Raw genomic sequence first — 16,553 nt, forward strand, 5'->3', positions numbered from 1 at the left:
TACCCTAAAAGCCATCTTTGGTCATGTCCCTACTTCACAAGGTGCTTTTTTCCTTCTCCAGAGGAAAATGCACCTACATGGTGAGATTCATTGGCTACAGGCCAGCAAAACATATTTGAATTCTTTAGGAGAGGAAAAAAAAACCCCAACAAAACCCTAAGTAAGCTGCACTTTAAGAGGTTAACAACGAAGAGGTGTAGGGGATCCAGATTTCAGGTCAACTCCCCTTTGAAACTCTGGGTCTAAGATTAATGTAGATTACACACACAGAAAATTCCTTTCTTTGAAGATGTGTTTCATTTAACTAGCATGCTTCCTGTCATTAGATAAAAATACTGTCCTAAGACTAACTGCCATTACATCTCCAGGTGAGTCACTGTGATCCTGGGCAGAAAGAGAGCAAACTGTTTGGGGCTTTGATGCCAAAGGACATCACCTGCACCCTGCCAGTTTGGGCTGTTACTTAAAGAGACTCACTAAAGGCTTAATAAGTGACTCTGTCAAGAGTCTATCTATTATCATTGTAAGTCAGCTTGCACTTTCTTTAAGTATTACACATAAAATTAGTACACACCCTCATGTAGCATTTGACAGACTCTGACGACCATAATCTGTATGGCCATTTTCTGTACTGTACTCTAGTTTAGCATAGTGAATATGCACACATGTTCATCCCTCATCCTACATGTTCCATCTAATATCATTAACAAGACACATTCAGATACGTTCATAAAATGTAAACTACAACCTTTCTGCCAAGTGTGAAAAGATATCCTTGTATTGTGAAATAGATAATTTCTATTATAGGCTGAATCCCATGTTAGCAAGCCTAAGCATCTGTTTAAAATGATTATCTGCAGAACCAAGTACATGTTTTAAAAATATGCTAGGCAGAGCTCAATATGGTAAACTCTTAATTTTCTTAATTTGACAAAAATGGACAGAAGGCAAAATGAAAAAAAATTTATTTCCTCAGTGTTTTATCCACTGTCAATACTGTATATTTGATGCAATATATTTGCAAAGAAAAAACAATCTCAGCTTTTAGTTTCCATTTTAAACAACTACAGTATTTACAAGCTGTTCAGAATAACACTCAGACACACACGCACACACACGCTCACAGACATACAGAAGTACATATCTCTGGTTTATACTGAATGCTGGTAGAGGCAATGAATACTTCCAGAGCCCATGATCAGAAAAGGGAAACCCATTCTCCTTCCTCCCACCTACTTTCCTGGAATCATTTTCATATTCTTCCTTCCATTTCCTCATGCAGAGCTCATTGCCAGACTTGTATAATGTTAAGGTAATCATTTTTTACAATTTATTTTTAGTTAAATTATAGTAAGCTTTAAAAAAAAAAGCATAAGCAGACACAATTCTCCCATTTCTATTATTTTGGTTGTAGAATCAAGCTTCATATATAAAAAATCTTGTTATACTACAATTACACTAAACCCAAGAGTCATCTGGAGCAGCCATCTCAGTTTTCCACTACTTCTCTGCTTTAAATTTCAAGGTATCGCCCCATTCTGTGCAAATAACCTGCAGGAATTCATCCTTATCACAATCTTAGGTGACCTTTCTTCCTGCTCCACTGAATCATAAATTCTCAGGTACAGAGCTGAGGCACAGGAAAAAAAGGTATAACTCTATAAAATAGGTGTGTCTTAGAACAGAGCGGTCATGTAACCTTGTGAGGACAATCAGCTCTGGTGCCCCAAAGAATGTTATGCTGCTTCCATAAAACAGTACATAAGGAAGTTCAGCTCACAAATAGAACTTATTTTCTCTAATTCAGAAAGAACACGTGGCTGACAGGCAATAGAGACAAATTCTTATCACACGTGATTCTTGACAAGATGACTTGGGTGAGGTGATTCAAAGCAGAAAATACACCTCTGTTTCAAGCAAAATTAATACTTCAACTCACATACCTATCAGATCTACTTGTATAATAATGAACTTCTTTTCCAATCACAGTTCTCACCTAAATAAAAGAAAACGCCTAGGTATATATCAACCAGATTTTTTTTTTTTTTAAATAAGAGAAGTGAAGAAAAGAGAGGCTAGTTTTTTAATACCTTATTAAAAAAAACTATACATATCCAACATAATATTAATGTTTATGCTGCACAAATACATCATAATGTCTAATTTTCCTCTTTTTCCAGATTAATAAAACTCAACTTCCACGTAGACCAAAACAAAATTCAAAGTCATGGGTTCCAACTATCATCTTCTTCAACGACACTGTTCTCTTCATATATTTTGGAATTACAGGAAAAACCTCTAGAACAACAATGGATGTTTTACACCTCATCTGAACAAGGTATGCTAACAAAAGTCAAAAATTGACTGGGTCTGTGTCCAAGCAAAGTAATTTTATGTGATTATAATGTACTACAGAAAAGAACAAGAAGGAATACTGAGAAATTAAAAAAAAAAAGGGGGTGAGGTTTTGTCCATATTCATGAAAAAGTGATGAAAATAAACACAAAAGTAATTCACATTGTGGGCAGCAACTTATAATTTTGTAGCTAGTAAACAAATTCAAATAATTCTCATGCAACACTATTGCTATCTTTTTCTCAAGTCATATATTTATGAAGAAAGATTTTTGCGAGTTAACTAAGATAAAATGATAATTTTAGCCTTGGGGCAAATCATAAGTTTAAAAGGCTCAGCTCTGGATGAACATGACTCAGTGCAGCGATCGACCAAATGAAGAATTCCTAAGCAGGGGCCCAGGGCTGCTGCTCAGAGGCAAAGCGGAATTCATTAAGGCTAAGCTACCCTTGCTTAAATGTGAGGCTGGTTTTTTATATTTTGATATGAGAAGGAAAAGTAAACCAGCCCAGGAAGAAAAATACATCTTTTTAATGAGCTGACGTTAAAGCTTATATTTTCACTGCCTGACATCTGGTACACAGAGTAATTTTCCATATTTCGCTCAAGAGAGAAATCTTGTCTGACTAATTCTATTTCAAGGATTAGTGGAAGTATCTCAGATATACTTGAAATATTAAGAAAAATACTTCAAATATAATGGAAGTTAATCTCCCAGTAATGGAAACTCAAAGAAGGCAAAACACTGATGAAGTCTGTTCACTAATTTCCTGAAAGGTAATTAATCTTTTATCATCTTAAAAATATAGAGCCTCACTACCCACACTCTCAGACCGCTTAAATATCAACATATTAATCTAGACTTCTGGAAAAATTATAGCTCTTTAGAAAAAAGTCAACATATAAAATTTTATCAAGTATTGAAAAATGGTGTAAAAAGAGGGCTTACACCAAGTTATAAACTGGAAGATTAACCAAAAACTTGAGTTATAAAATGATTTTTACCACTAAATAAGAGTAACCAAAAAACAAAAAAGCTAACCATTGATAACTTACTCCAGAACTCTAAATAAAAATCAAACAAGAAAAAAACCCAGAAAGCTATCAATAAAACTATTTAAAACAATGAAAAAGGCTGTAAGTGTTTTAATTACATATCTTTACTTTCAAATTAAGGAACTCTCAAAGTTTTGGCAACTGAACTAAAGATGCCAATGAGTATGTATTGGAGTCTCAGATGTCGATACTAATGAAAAACGCTGTGCAGGGAATCTAAATGAATAGCTCACTACCCTCTAAGGGCGCATGGGACAGAGTTAAATAAGACATGTATAATCAATTTAATTACTGAAAGTGTGTATATTTCTCTATTATAGTTTAGGTCAAAGTATTAAGACATGAATCCTTCCTTAAATTATCAATACTTCCCCAAATGCAATTATTAGAAAAGTATTATGATTTTAAAAAGACTATAAGTTTTAGACTTAAAAAATAAGAACAGGGCTCCTTTTAGTATTCCTAATTAATACAAGTACTAAAAGATAACAAAATTCAATTTGTTTTGAGAAACAGGGTACCTTTGTATAAAGGTTTAATAAATTATTTGACGAAAAGTTTCTCAACAGTAAGTTTTGCAGTGTGTGAAGCCTGGAAACATCAACACGAGGCACACTGGCTCCTGAATAACCACAAAAATTTTAAACTGGAAAAAGGAAAAAAAAAAGGTTTTGGAGTGAAAATGCAATCAGATGGTACATATTAGCTGTTTACTTCCTTAGTTTTCATTCCTTCTACTGAAGTGTCATACTGTACTGCAAGATCTACACTAGAATTACCCAGATCTCCTTCTGTCTCAGAAAGATAACTTCAAACCCACACTGCTCAACGGAGTAGCCACTAAGCACATGTGGCCAGCAAGTACCTGAAATACGGCCAGTCCCAATGCTGAAGTTGGAATACTCTGGATATAACAGATTAAATAAAATGTATGACTGAAATTAACTTCACCTGCTTCTTTTTACTTTTCATTCACGGGGGCAGGAAGATGGCTGCTCCTAAATGCTCACATGTACAGTCTTCTTTGGAGTGTCACACAAAATGTGAAAAAATTTCTGAAGGATTTAAAAAGTGCCATATGTTGAAATCTAAACTGCAGTTCCCACCTAGACCAACTGTAAATTTGAGTTATATATTTCCCTGAATACATACATTAAAAAAAAAAAACCAATAAAATGTAAGTTATGAGACAACATATGAGTTAAGTCAATTTCATCACAGATATAAATATTCCAAATTACAGCTACACACTATAAATCACTGGAAATAAAATTCAAGTCACAGAACAAGGAGAGGAGGAAAAGAAAAGGCAAAGTTATTAAAGTGGGATATAACGATAAGAACGGCACCATTTGGATAATTCTGTTTGAAAAAGCTTTACTTGATTGACTGAACTGCATGTGAATGACTTTAAGAGCTAAGAACTCTTAAAAGGCAATCAATCCTTTCTTTAAATTCCTGGACGTTTCATCTTCTTCTTTGAAAAGCAAAAGCATTTTTCTTCCCAGAACTGACCCCAACAGAACTTGCTCAGGTGGGAGAAGCAGGGCGGCCGGGGTGCTCCTGGTGCTGGAGCCCATCTGAAGTGTGGACACGGAAGCTGGCAGGAGTGTTCACGGGACCAAGTCACTGACTACTGGCTTTGGGAAACACCAGCGATGAAGCCACATGTATCTTGAGATGGAGTATTCACTTGAAAGGAAACAACTGGTGGACTGGCATGAAGTACAGACTACTAAAGAAGAGTGAGCAGCACTGTTCCTGCTACGTGTGTTTATAAGGAAAGGGAAGGGGTTTATCCCAAAGGCAATTTAAATAATGTTATTTTATTTTTATATATAAATAAATGTTCTGAGAAATCTCAGACTTTAGTGCATTGTAAAAAATTAGTGCAGTTTTTTTCATTAAAGTTTTTAGCGCTCAAGGAATAAGATAAATCTATGTCTGTTCATAGTCTCTTTCACTGTACATTAAACTTTTATACTGCTATGTGTCAAACTGAAGGTTTCTACACTTGTTTTTAAAAATCAAGGTAAATGGATTTCATGTTTTATGACAAAACATGGCAATTATTTTTGGCAAAGAAATTAGAAAAATATGAGATTGTAGTTTAGAAATCAAGAATTTGTTGATTTAAAGCATAGGCAATGCATAGGGAAAAACTTTTAAGGATGTATTTTAACAGAACTTTATCCTTCATGCAAAATGTTTTCTCAGCAGCTAACTTAAAAAAATATTTCAGCTTTATTTGGGGATGGAGACAGTGATGGGAGTCAGGGCGAAGGAGAGGTGCTTAACCTAGCCCACTCTATGTTCAAGTCTCTCCTACAGGATCAAAGTGATAACTGCAGGCATCTTCTGCTCTCTCCTCTTTTTTTTTTTTTCCCCCCAACATCTTGGAATTTTGAGGGAAAAGAAATGAAGTTATAAAACACTGGCTCACACTTCAGCCCCAAGTTCTAGTACCCCAGTTTCAATGACAGTCACATATTTATCTTCAATCTGGACCAGAAGTACTGTTTTGTCGATGTGGGATCTAGTACCTGGATCTCTGCTGCAAGGCACCCATCGGTGAATCACCTGATGATTCAGAGCAAAACAAGCAGTTAGTGGCAGAGACCTTGAATACACTCACAGACTCTACCCTTACGATTAGAGGCAGTAATTCAGTTTGATAACTAACCATAAGTACATAAATCAGCTAAAAACATGCATACAGGCTACAAAAAGTCAGGGCACCAGCTTCAGAAGAACTTACATGGCCTTCCATGCCCTCCTGAGGACTCCAGTCCTTCCAGCTGTTCCTCCCAGCTTTTAACCGAATACCCTCATCAGGCCACTGCAGCTCTTTCCTTTTTGACAGGTTGATCCCATCCAGAATTTGACCGGGATCCACAATCTACATTGTAAATAAATATGAATCATTTCCAATTCATTATTTCCTTGAAGATGAATAATTACATAGTTCCAAACAAAATTTCTTTCACAGTACAATTTGTGTCCACATTCTCCACTGCCTATAATGTAATAAAAAAAACACCCTAAATAGCCATGTGAGTTCCTTTTAGCCTCCCGAGAGACCTTACTGCCATGGCCACGTAACCATGGCTGAAGACAGAACAAATATCACCAGTGAAAAACTGCTTGCTTTCAGTTTTTACATTGGCAGAAACTTTTTTTGCAACATTCACAAATGTTTTTCCTTCAGACTAAGTAGTATAAGGTGTGTTTTCACAGGAGTCCTTCACTCAAAACACAAGAAATCAAAACCGGGAAGGAGAAACAGTAGAAGAAGAACGCTGGGCTTACTCACTTGGACTCTGTAAATCACCTCCCCCTTTTTGGCATGGGAGTTATTGGCAGGGCTTGAGGTGCTGCCGGGCTGCACGTCAGCGGCACAACTCTGGCCGCCGTCTGTCCCGAGAAAGCCCACGAGGGTGTGATGCTTGCAGGCGGGGATGCTTTGGCTGGAGCTGCTGGAGGAAGGCAAGCCGTGCGGCACACAGGCTGGGCCGCTCTGACTGGAGGGTTCCATCTGGTTCACCATAGAGAGGCGGGACTGGATGGATGACGGCAAGTTGCGAAGCGATATCTGGCTGGTGGAGGAGCGCCGACAAGGCACAAATCCCGTGGTGGACATCCGGAGAGATGAGTGTCGGCTGCTGTAGCAGTAAGAGGACTGGCTGGCTACGGAGGCCCGGGCGGGGGACTGCCGGACCAGGCCGGACTGCACGGACTGAGAGCTGTGGCTGGTGCCTGGGGAGGGAGAGACGGCAGCGCTCACTCTGATTGGACTGATGCAAGCACAGTTGCTTCTTTTGTAGTTTCTAGGACTTTCTCCCTTAAGCCTCTCACCATAAATTAGCTGATCAATTTACTGAATTTAACATTTATACCTGAAAATTTTAAAGTTATCGAAAAGAAATAAACATCTGAGATCTTTTTTCTCATGTGGTTTGTATAATTTTCATTTGCTGAAGCTTTTTAAAATCCAAATTCTGGGCCATATGAAAAACACAATTAGGTAATCTACAGGAAATAGCGGGATTTAGGGTTGAGATAAATCCTAAAATTTCATTCACTCAAATATTTCAGAATAACACGAGTACCTCTTTAATACATCAGAGATGAAATAGTTCATGGAAATGAGACAGTGAGAAATATTTATTAAGGATCTATTATGTGGTAAGCTCCGTAACTACTATTTCTCAAAGTCGAGTATTAATGCCCTTTCCATCTACTGCAGTGACAAGTTATACTACCTACAGAAGAGCAGAGAGGCATCACTGCAGTACGCATGTGTATCAGGGATCACTACTGAATATGACCAATGATACTGAATAGCAGGTTCTTCTGTGTCCTTTTTTCTAATGACTTGACAGAATTCTTCAGATTTGTGAAGAGTGATGTGAAGATTATTAGAAAATTAGTGTTACTTATACTGAAAAATAATTACATGTGCTTTTTATCTGAAAATTAAAAAGAGCTAATCAATGTTAAGAGTAGAAGGTACATTTAAAGTAGCACACTGGCGGTTTTAGGTTTTCACTCAGAAGGTAAAGAAGAACAAACAAAATGTTGATCACACACCTATTTAGAGTCTCAACAATTTCAGTGCTGTTACCTTTTTTTAAATTGAAGTAAATGGTTTAAAATTTAATCTGATCCATGTTCAACAGTGGGGAAAAGGACAGTGCTGATAACCAACCACCATCTGGGAATGGATGTAATCTGGCTTGCATACCAGGTAGGATTATGGCTCTCACGTAAAAGGCAAATTAGTAAAAGAATACCTTCCTTTGGGATAAGGAAAATTTTCTTAAATAGGATACAAAAAGTGTTAATCATAAAGGGAAAGATTAGTAAATTGCTCTATACAAAAATTAAGAACTTCTCATTAAAAAAAGACAAGCCCACTCTTCATAGGAAGAGGAGAGAGAACCAAGATACAGAATGGGAAGAGCTATCTTTGGTACAGAAAACTGACAAAAAGCTCAATCCAGAATATACAAATATAAATAGGAAAAAGATACGGACTTTCCTAGTGGCCCAGTGCTTAAGAATCCTCCTACCACTGCAGGGAACAAGGGTTTGATCCCTGGTCAAGGAAGATCACACCTGCCTGGAACAACTAAGCCCTTGAGTCACAACTACGGAGCCCACACTCCCTAGAGCTCTGCTCTGCAACAAGAGGAGCCACAACAACGCAAAGCTGGTGCACTGCAACTTGCCACAACTAGAGAAAGCTCACACGCAGCAACGAAGATCCAGTGCAGACAAAAATAAATTAATTTAAAAAAATCTTAAAGATAAGTAAGAAAAAAATAACCAAATAGAAAAAAGGGCAAGAGACTTAATATGACTTCAGAAAGAAGAGATGATAAACTCAAAAGTTTCCAACCACAGGTATTACAGCAAAGCAAATTAAAACGATGGAGCTAAAGACCACCCCCCTTCTCCTGTCTCTCTGAGAGAGCAGGGAGCAGAGCTGGGAACAATGATACTTAAAGCTGGACATTCCTATGTATGACTGGTCAGAGTACCAACTGGTTTAAAAAAGGAAGTCTAGAAAGAATTTTGGCATTTTATATTATGAGTCTTAAATATCTTCATAAACTTTGATTTGATTTCATTTTTCAAGTTTCCAGCCCAAGAAAAGAATAAGAGATTATAATATAAAGATTTATATACAAAGTTATAATACTCAGAAGAAATCAAATCATGTTCAATAGGAGAGAAGTTACATAAATTATATTAGTTATGTATGATTAGCCTTTAAAAATGGTACTTCCAAAGAAAGGCTATTTTTAAGTATTATATATTTATATACATAAGATGATTAATACAGACAGGTAGGATAATGGCCCACTGGAAATCAAACAAAACATTCTGCTTACATATTTCCGAGTAGGACATGTGTCATCCTCTTTATACACACATACCACCTAAACCCCGCAGCTGAGGGACTGACATCCCACACATAATTTTGGTTCAGATTACCTAGGGTTGGAGGGTAGGATGTGACAGGCGGGTGAAGTCCTGCTCCGGGCGCCTGGCCTGGGTTTCCAGTGCTTCCTTGGGATGCACTGCTGTGGGGATCGCTGGCCGCTGTCGCACTGTTACTGGTGCTGGAGGGTCCACCTCCAGTATCAGAATCTTCGATATTGCCACCGCTGTTACATCCGGCTCCACAACCTTTCCTTAACCTAGGAACAAACACCAGGGTAGGAGGCACTATCCCGAGGTCACTTCAAGATAGGTATTTCTTCTTTTTTCTAGCTATTCTAAACATTTAATGCTACTGATGTTCACCTCTGAAAGTCTTCATGGAGCAATCAACATCAGGAAGCAAAAAACTCTTTTATGTTTTCATATTGCCTTCTTAAATTCACTGACTCCATTCTTAACTGACCAGTTTTATATACTCTATCACCTTTCCTACACCGTAATGAAGAACTGCACCTAACAATTTGTTCCATTAAGATCTCAGCTGGAAATAGAATTCTTGCCACTGTATACAACCCACGAAAACATAATTGATTTAAATTAAATCTAATTTATGCTGTAGCAAACTGAAGAGAGCTGCTGTAATAATTTTTCTTCTTCTTTTTTAAAGTGTAAAGTTTAAACTGTTTCAGTTTGGCACTGAAAATCCTGCACCCCATTAAACCACTCAGTCCTGAGCAAACAAGGCAATTTCAACATAACACCTATTTTTTAAGACAAAACTTCTTTGAACACTATCCTGGTTTGTGTTCTTCCTCCTGTTTGAATAGGGGTTGATGTTAAAATGGTGAAATTTTACTTTAATGCTGGAAGAATTTTAAAGTACCTGTTTTAGAGTTAATTGCTCTAATCCTGTTTTTCTTAAGTTCTGATATTTAAAGATCTGAACAACCCTTGATCTGCAATTTTTCTTTACCACCCATCATAATTTACTAGACAAAAGGCAGAGGAAATAATTCATGTGCATACTTGAGGACATTATAGATTTGAGACTTGAGTGCTACTTGTTCAAATGGCAGCAGTTATCTCTGCAATGCACAAGGAAGAGCTTCAACATGGATAGCGTGCTCCCCCTACTGCTCAAACGGAACTCAAAAAGAATGAAATCAACTTGCCCAAGTTTCTTTGCTTTTTCTCTAGTTTGCCCTGTTTGTTGACTCACACATTCTAATAGCAACAGTATGCTGCAATAGAGTTTAAAAAAATTAAAGAGAGGGAATTATTCAAGATTCTACTAAACGCTAGAGCAGTGGCTCCTGACCAGAGTTGTGCATTAGATTTATCTAATAAGAGTTTAAAGATACACATGCTCAGATTCTACTTCCTAAAGCTCAGCTGTAACAAGTTGTTGTTGTACCATGCCAGCTATGTTTTTTCTAAAGCTTCCCAGGTGACACTAACGCACAAGGCGTAGATTAGGCGGGTCAGGACACCACTGCCGGGAAAGGCAGCCCCATGGCTCACCTGTGCCAGGTTGACACGATGAAGTTTCTGATATTTCCCAAGCTGATGGGTCCCCCAAGAATTTCTTTAAGCTGCTCATGGCTGTCAGAGTAAGAAGTTGTCAGGGGTGAGACAAAGATCGGGTAGCCAATAGGCTGATCACAGGATGAGTTTATCATGTTTCTCAGGGCTTGCTTGGCATTCTGGATGCTACCTCTCTCTGGATTACGGTTACGCAGGAAAACAAGCTCCTGCTGCTGCCCTGCCCAAAGGCCTCGGACACACTCCTTATTCACCTGAAAATCAGAACACACAGGAAGTAGGTTAAGGGACTAAGAATAAAATTTATATAAATAGAAGAGCAGCAATGGGAGGGATATGAAAGACATTACAATAACCAGCTGTGAAAAGCAGGAAACAAATATAAGTAGGTCACATCTGAATGGGAGTTAACCATTTCCCACCGTCATTAGGTTGTTAAATAATAAGCACGTACAGAGCTCTTCCCTTTGCTGTCTTGTAAAAATACCAAGTAAAATGTAGACTATTTAGTTTTCTAAACTGGTGAAGCACTGAATGCTGTAACTGAGATAACAGGTATTTCTGACAGAAATGAGAGGTAACAAGTATTTAGAGTTGAAAGGATATTTGTGATTTCATGGCGGGGGGGGGGGCGGGGGGTGGGTTTATTCAATGAAGAAGCAAGTAAAACATTTCAAACTATCAAAATAAAATTTCAGAGATTATGCCTCCTACAGTCTTGAGATGTTTAAAAAAACGACAAAACAAACCAACCAAAAAAAGGGCAGAGCGAACCATTTACAGTGAGCTACTGATCACCATCAAGTACAAATTATAGTATTATTTTGCAACCTAGGAATCAATCATATTAGCAATATAGGGCTGACATTTTCAGAAGAGATGCTGCCCAAACAGTACATATAACAGGCAAGAGACTGCCAAAACAGAAATAAAGAAAGGCTTTAAGGCTTTCCGGCACATGAGAAGACTTCAGAAGACAGAGTACATTACTGACAACATAAATTATTAAGTGCTCATCAACAATAAACTCAATGTAGTGCGGTTGTATGTTTCTGTTTTCTGTGAAAGAATTTCATGACTTTTTAAGTCTGGATAAGGTTCTCTAAGTTTCACTGTTTTCAGAGGCAGACAAGTGCCTCCAAACCTTACTTTAATGACCCTGAAGCTCAGGTAGCGTCTGTTGAGCATGATGATCTTGTATTCGTTAGTGCCATCGTCCATGACGTGCCGCAGAGCGAGCAGGGAGGGCGAGTTGGCGAGCACAGCACTCCGCCACGCAGGGTCCCCTTCGTGGGCGATGACGAGGTTCTTCTCGTGGGATACAATGGCTTCGTAGAGCACAGTGGGGTCATCATATTCATCTGGAGAAGTGAAATGGTCCTATATATAGAGATAAAGATAGACCTGTATTTCTAGGAAAATTAGAGAATGACTTCCAAGACAATGAAAGCCTCTGTAAAACTAAATTAGTTACTAAATTATAAGTCTTAAAAACTGGCTTATGTATTTCATTACCAGCATGTGTTTGTATTAGCAGAGGTAAATGATTGATTCTTAAATTTATCCAGGTTAGGAATTAGCTAATTACTGCTCTACTACTTCTGCAAATTCCTCAATTCAACCCTACCTGTCCTCTAAGTTTTATTAGCTAAACCATTTTTATTTCCAATTTATATATATTTTGTTTACCTCATTCAATTTGGTTTGCATATCTTCATTTTTTTTTCCTGTTAAAGGATTATCTCATCTTTAATGCTACATAAAAGGTCTTGAAACTATGTTTAACTAGGTGTTTTTCACTTAAAGTCTCATCTCTAGGATGATAACAATATACAATTTTTATCCTGCCTCTCATCTAGTTAAGATAAGGCTCAAAACTATGAGCTCTGAGGACAAATTAAGGGTCCTAAGTCCTAGAGAAGCTAGGTCTTCTTGATCTTAGCAACTACTCATTTACTTGGCAGGTTGTTATTTAATATCTACCACATGCAAGACTGTGTGGCAGATAGTCTGGATGAAACAATGGAGTGTATGAAATGTATTAACACTTCCCATTCAGGAACCCCCAAATTAACAGGGGATACAGGATATAAACCCCAATAATCATAGCACAATTTGGAATTTCTGAAATGGTATGTTATTAAGGAAACACAAATACTATATTAGCTGCCTTCATATTTATAGTTAAGAGGCTGATGCATTTTTACACCCAGGTAAAGTAACTCATTTGTGCTCAGGCCAGCTGACTGGAGTGTGTGCTATCAGGAGGTGAGACAGTGAGAGCAAGAAGGAGATATCCCCAAGGATGCACCTCCAGGTCGGGAGGGTCACCAACATGAGGATAACGGAAGTCTTCATGTACATGTGGGTACATAGTGTACAAAGTTCTCCAATACATGATCTCACCTAAAGATCTTAAAACAATCTTGTCAAGTAGGTTGAGCAGATAATGCCAGCATTTTACAAATTTGGAAACTGAACCTCAAAGAGGCTTAAGCTGGGAAAGATTGAAGGCAGGAGGAGAAGGGGGCGATGGAGGATGAGATGGTTGGATGACATAACTGACTCAATGGACATAAGTTTGAGCAAACTCCAGGAATAGTGAAGGACAGAGAAGCCTGCAGTCCATGGGGTCACAAAGAGTCTGACATGACTTAATGGCTGAACAACGAGGTTTAGAAAATTAGTATATGATTGTAGTGCCAGAACTTGAATACGCTTTTTGAGTATTTTTTCATTCTGACGTAAGATGCTCTCTTTCAGCAAGATATTCCCTTAGGGAAGAAATGACATCCTTAGATTAGTAGTATTTGTACAATTATTTGAATAGAAAATAAAAGTGCAGAGACAAGCAATAAACACATTCTCAGTAAAATGGACACAAAGTCTGAAATCATTAGCCATGCCAAAAGTGGAGAATGTTCAATCCTGTCCAAGTATTTATTTTCATTGGGCTTAAAATGGTTGAATGAATATGTAAACTTCTATGTATATCATTCAGCAGTGTTTTACTGATAAATATTTGAAACAAGTAGAATGTCCATGAATAGAGAAAGAGCTGAATAAACAGAGTAAAAATTACACTCTGGAAAACTACAGAGTCATTAAAAAAAAAAGTGAAATGCCTCTACAGGTGCTTAGAAAAGTGTCCACATTATACTAACTGGGAAAAGAGTTTGACCCAGATCAATTTACACAGCATGATTACATTTTTAAAAAGGAAAATATGTATAAATATAGTTGAAAATGTCTGAATGAACTTGGGGAAAGCAGAAAAGATAGGCATCCAATTATTGACAGTGACTGCTTCTTAGAGTATTGTATGATGGTACAGGATGACAGAAGACGCTTACTCTTGGGAGATGTTTACTTTTCATTGTTTTCCATTAGTTTTCAAATAAATAAAAAAAGAGATAATGTTTCCAATTCTAGGAAAGGTTTTCAGAAGCATTTTAGAAATACACTTGAGAAGTTATGAGGTGATACACAGGAAATACTATTTGTTGAAAACAATGCAACTCATGTAACATTCTCTGGCTGCCAAGTACTAAGCAATGAGGATATAAAGATTACTAAGACGCTATCACTGTCCTCAAGGAGATCACAGGTTGTTAAGATTTTCATTATATATCTCTTGTAAACCAAGCTAGACTTTAATTGGTGTATTTTAGCTCTAACAACCGTGTAAACTCCCTTAAAGAGACTAGTGGGAAAAAAAAAAAAATAAGGAAGTAAGCTGTTTTACAAAATGATTAGAGGACAAGAGAGAACACATGAAAAGGGTGATTTACTTAATTTCCCTGAGTTTTGGCTAATCTTCAGCTACAAAACTGTGAGTAAAATAAATCTCTGGGCTGTGGGTGATTATGTGGATGAGAACACTGATACATTACAGAACACTGTAAAATTAAATACTACACAGATAACAGTTTTAATTTCTAAAGTAAAAACATATAACAGATTGCAGAATTAAAAATTGAAAAGCACCCTATCAGAGACTGTGTCTGAAACAAAGGTTAACAGAAATTTTACGTATTTAGCTCTCCAGAAACAGAATCTTTTTAAAAAACAATCAGTTTAGCTCTCTGGAAACAGAATCTTTTTAAAAAACAATCAGTTGAGGTATAATTTACACATAATAAATTGCACCCATTTTAAGAGTACAGTGAGACGCACTTTGACAAATGTGTAAGCCCGTGTTAACCACTGCTACAATCTAAATATAGACTATTTCTGTCATTTCAAAGTTCCTTCCTGCCCTCTGGCATTCAATCCCTACATCCCAAGCAACCACTGATCTGCTTTCTGTCACTACAATTAGTTTGGCCTGTTTTAAATTTTACCTAAATAAAATAATACAATATGCACTCTTTTTACGCCTGGCTTCCCTTATTCTGTATAATATTTGATATTCATTCTTCCTGTGGCATCTAACAGTAGATCATTTATATTTGCTGCTAAGTAATATTCTATCTGTTGATGAACACTGGAGTTATCTGCAGCTTTGGGCTCTTGGGACTAGAAGTGCTAAGCACATGTGTGTAAGTCTTTGGGTGGACATACACTTTCATTCTCTTGGGTAAATATGTGGGAATGGACTTGCTGGGTCACATGCCAAGTAGTATACATGGGTACTAATACTTTAACATAGAAGCCTTTTGTGGATTTTCATGAGTACAAATGAACTTTGGAGATGAACAGTACTTATTTACACATCTATCTTATCCTGGCCTGAGAGTCTCTCACCAGCAACCCCCTGTCTGGTCAAAGTAATGCTTGGTGAATGGCTGTTGCTTGTTTCTTCACAGGTCAATCTCACTCTTCTCCAAGGTGTATGTGGATCACAGAACTTCTCCAGGTTGCATCTGTGTTCTCATCTTCTCCCCTCCCTCAGCGCTCTATGGCCCCGGGTTCCCATGTCCACCTCCTTACCCCTTCCCAATCTGTCATTGTTGCTCTCAGTCATGGCTAATAATGACAGTGCGTTGTACTCAACTGTGTTGGGCCGGATTATAAGGTAGAGAACCATTGTCACAAGCTAAAAACACATGTAAGGAAATGGATTGGAAGCACCAGGCAAGAGCACTTGTAGGGAGAGACAGGGATGAGAAAATACAGAGAGTCTGTGCCTCAGTTTCCTCTCTGCCAGATGGAGATAAAATACCTGTCATGATGTTTAGAGTTAAAGACGTCTGTCAGGAGCTGTTAGATAATTATGCTACATAAAAGAGTATTTCATACGTAGCAGAAACACAATACCTTCTGAGAAACTGTTAAGTTTTAAAAACATTTTAATATGAAATCATTATCTTTTTCTTTAAAATACACTGAATTTTGTCTTGAAACTCTAAAGCCAGTCTGATGATGGACAATTCTGTTGCTGTTGTTCAGTCGCTAAGTAGCGTCTGACTCTTTGTGACCCCATGGACTGCAGCACACCAGGCCTCCCTGTCCCTTGCTATCTCCTGGAGTTTGCCCAAGTTCATGGCTATTAAGCAGGTCATGCTATCCAACCATCTCATCCTCTGCCGCCTTCTTCTCCTTGATCCCAAATATTTTTTTCCCCATCATCCCCAAACAGTATTCTTTTCACAGAAATTTTCAAATACTGTAGTCTTTATTAGTAATGCTCCTAAATAATATGGGGTGTT

The 16,553-nt window shown here is 37.6% G+C and overlaps 1 protein-coding gene across 6 annotated transcripts in view; it reads right to left on the reverse strand.

Annotated features, from left to right (window-relative positions):
- Nucleotides 1–947: 947 nt before the first annotated feature.
- Nucleotides 948–16,553, reverse strand: part of PCNX1 (pecanex 1) — a 186,047-nt gene continuing 170,441 nt past the window's right edge. For all 6 annotated transcript variants that reach the window (XM_025295267.3, XM_025295268.3, XM_025295266.3 and 3 more), the window contains 6 exons: nucleotides 12,052–12,282; nucleotides 10,882–11,156; nucleotides 9,412–9,617; nucleotides 6,725–7,167; nucleotides 6,170–6,310; nucleotides 948–5,991 (listed from right to left, as the gene is read on the reverse strand). In XM_025295267.3, the coding sequence (XP_025151052.3) occupies nucleotides 5,851–5,991; nucleotides 6,170–6,310; nucleotides 6,725–7,167; nucleotides 9,412–9,617; nucleotides 10,882–11,156; nucleotides 12,052–12,282 (1,437 nt within the window). In that variant the 3' untranslated portion in view covers nucleotides 948–5,850. The remainder of the gene's footprint in view (nucleotides 5,992–6,169; nucleotides 6,311–6,724; nucleotides 7,168–9,411; nucleotides 9,618–10,881; nucleotides 11,157–12,051; nucleotides 12,283–16,553) is intronic.

This window comes from Bubalus bubalis, chromosome 11, assembly GCF_019923935.1.
Source record: "Bubalus bubalis isolate 160015118507 breed Murrah chromosome 11, NDDB_SH_1, whole genome shotgun sequence".
Taxonomy (NCBI): Eukaryota; Metazoa; Chordata; class Mammalia; order Artiodactyla; family Bovidae; genus Bubalus; species Bubalus bubalis.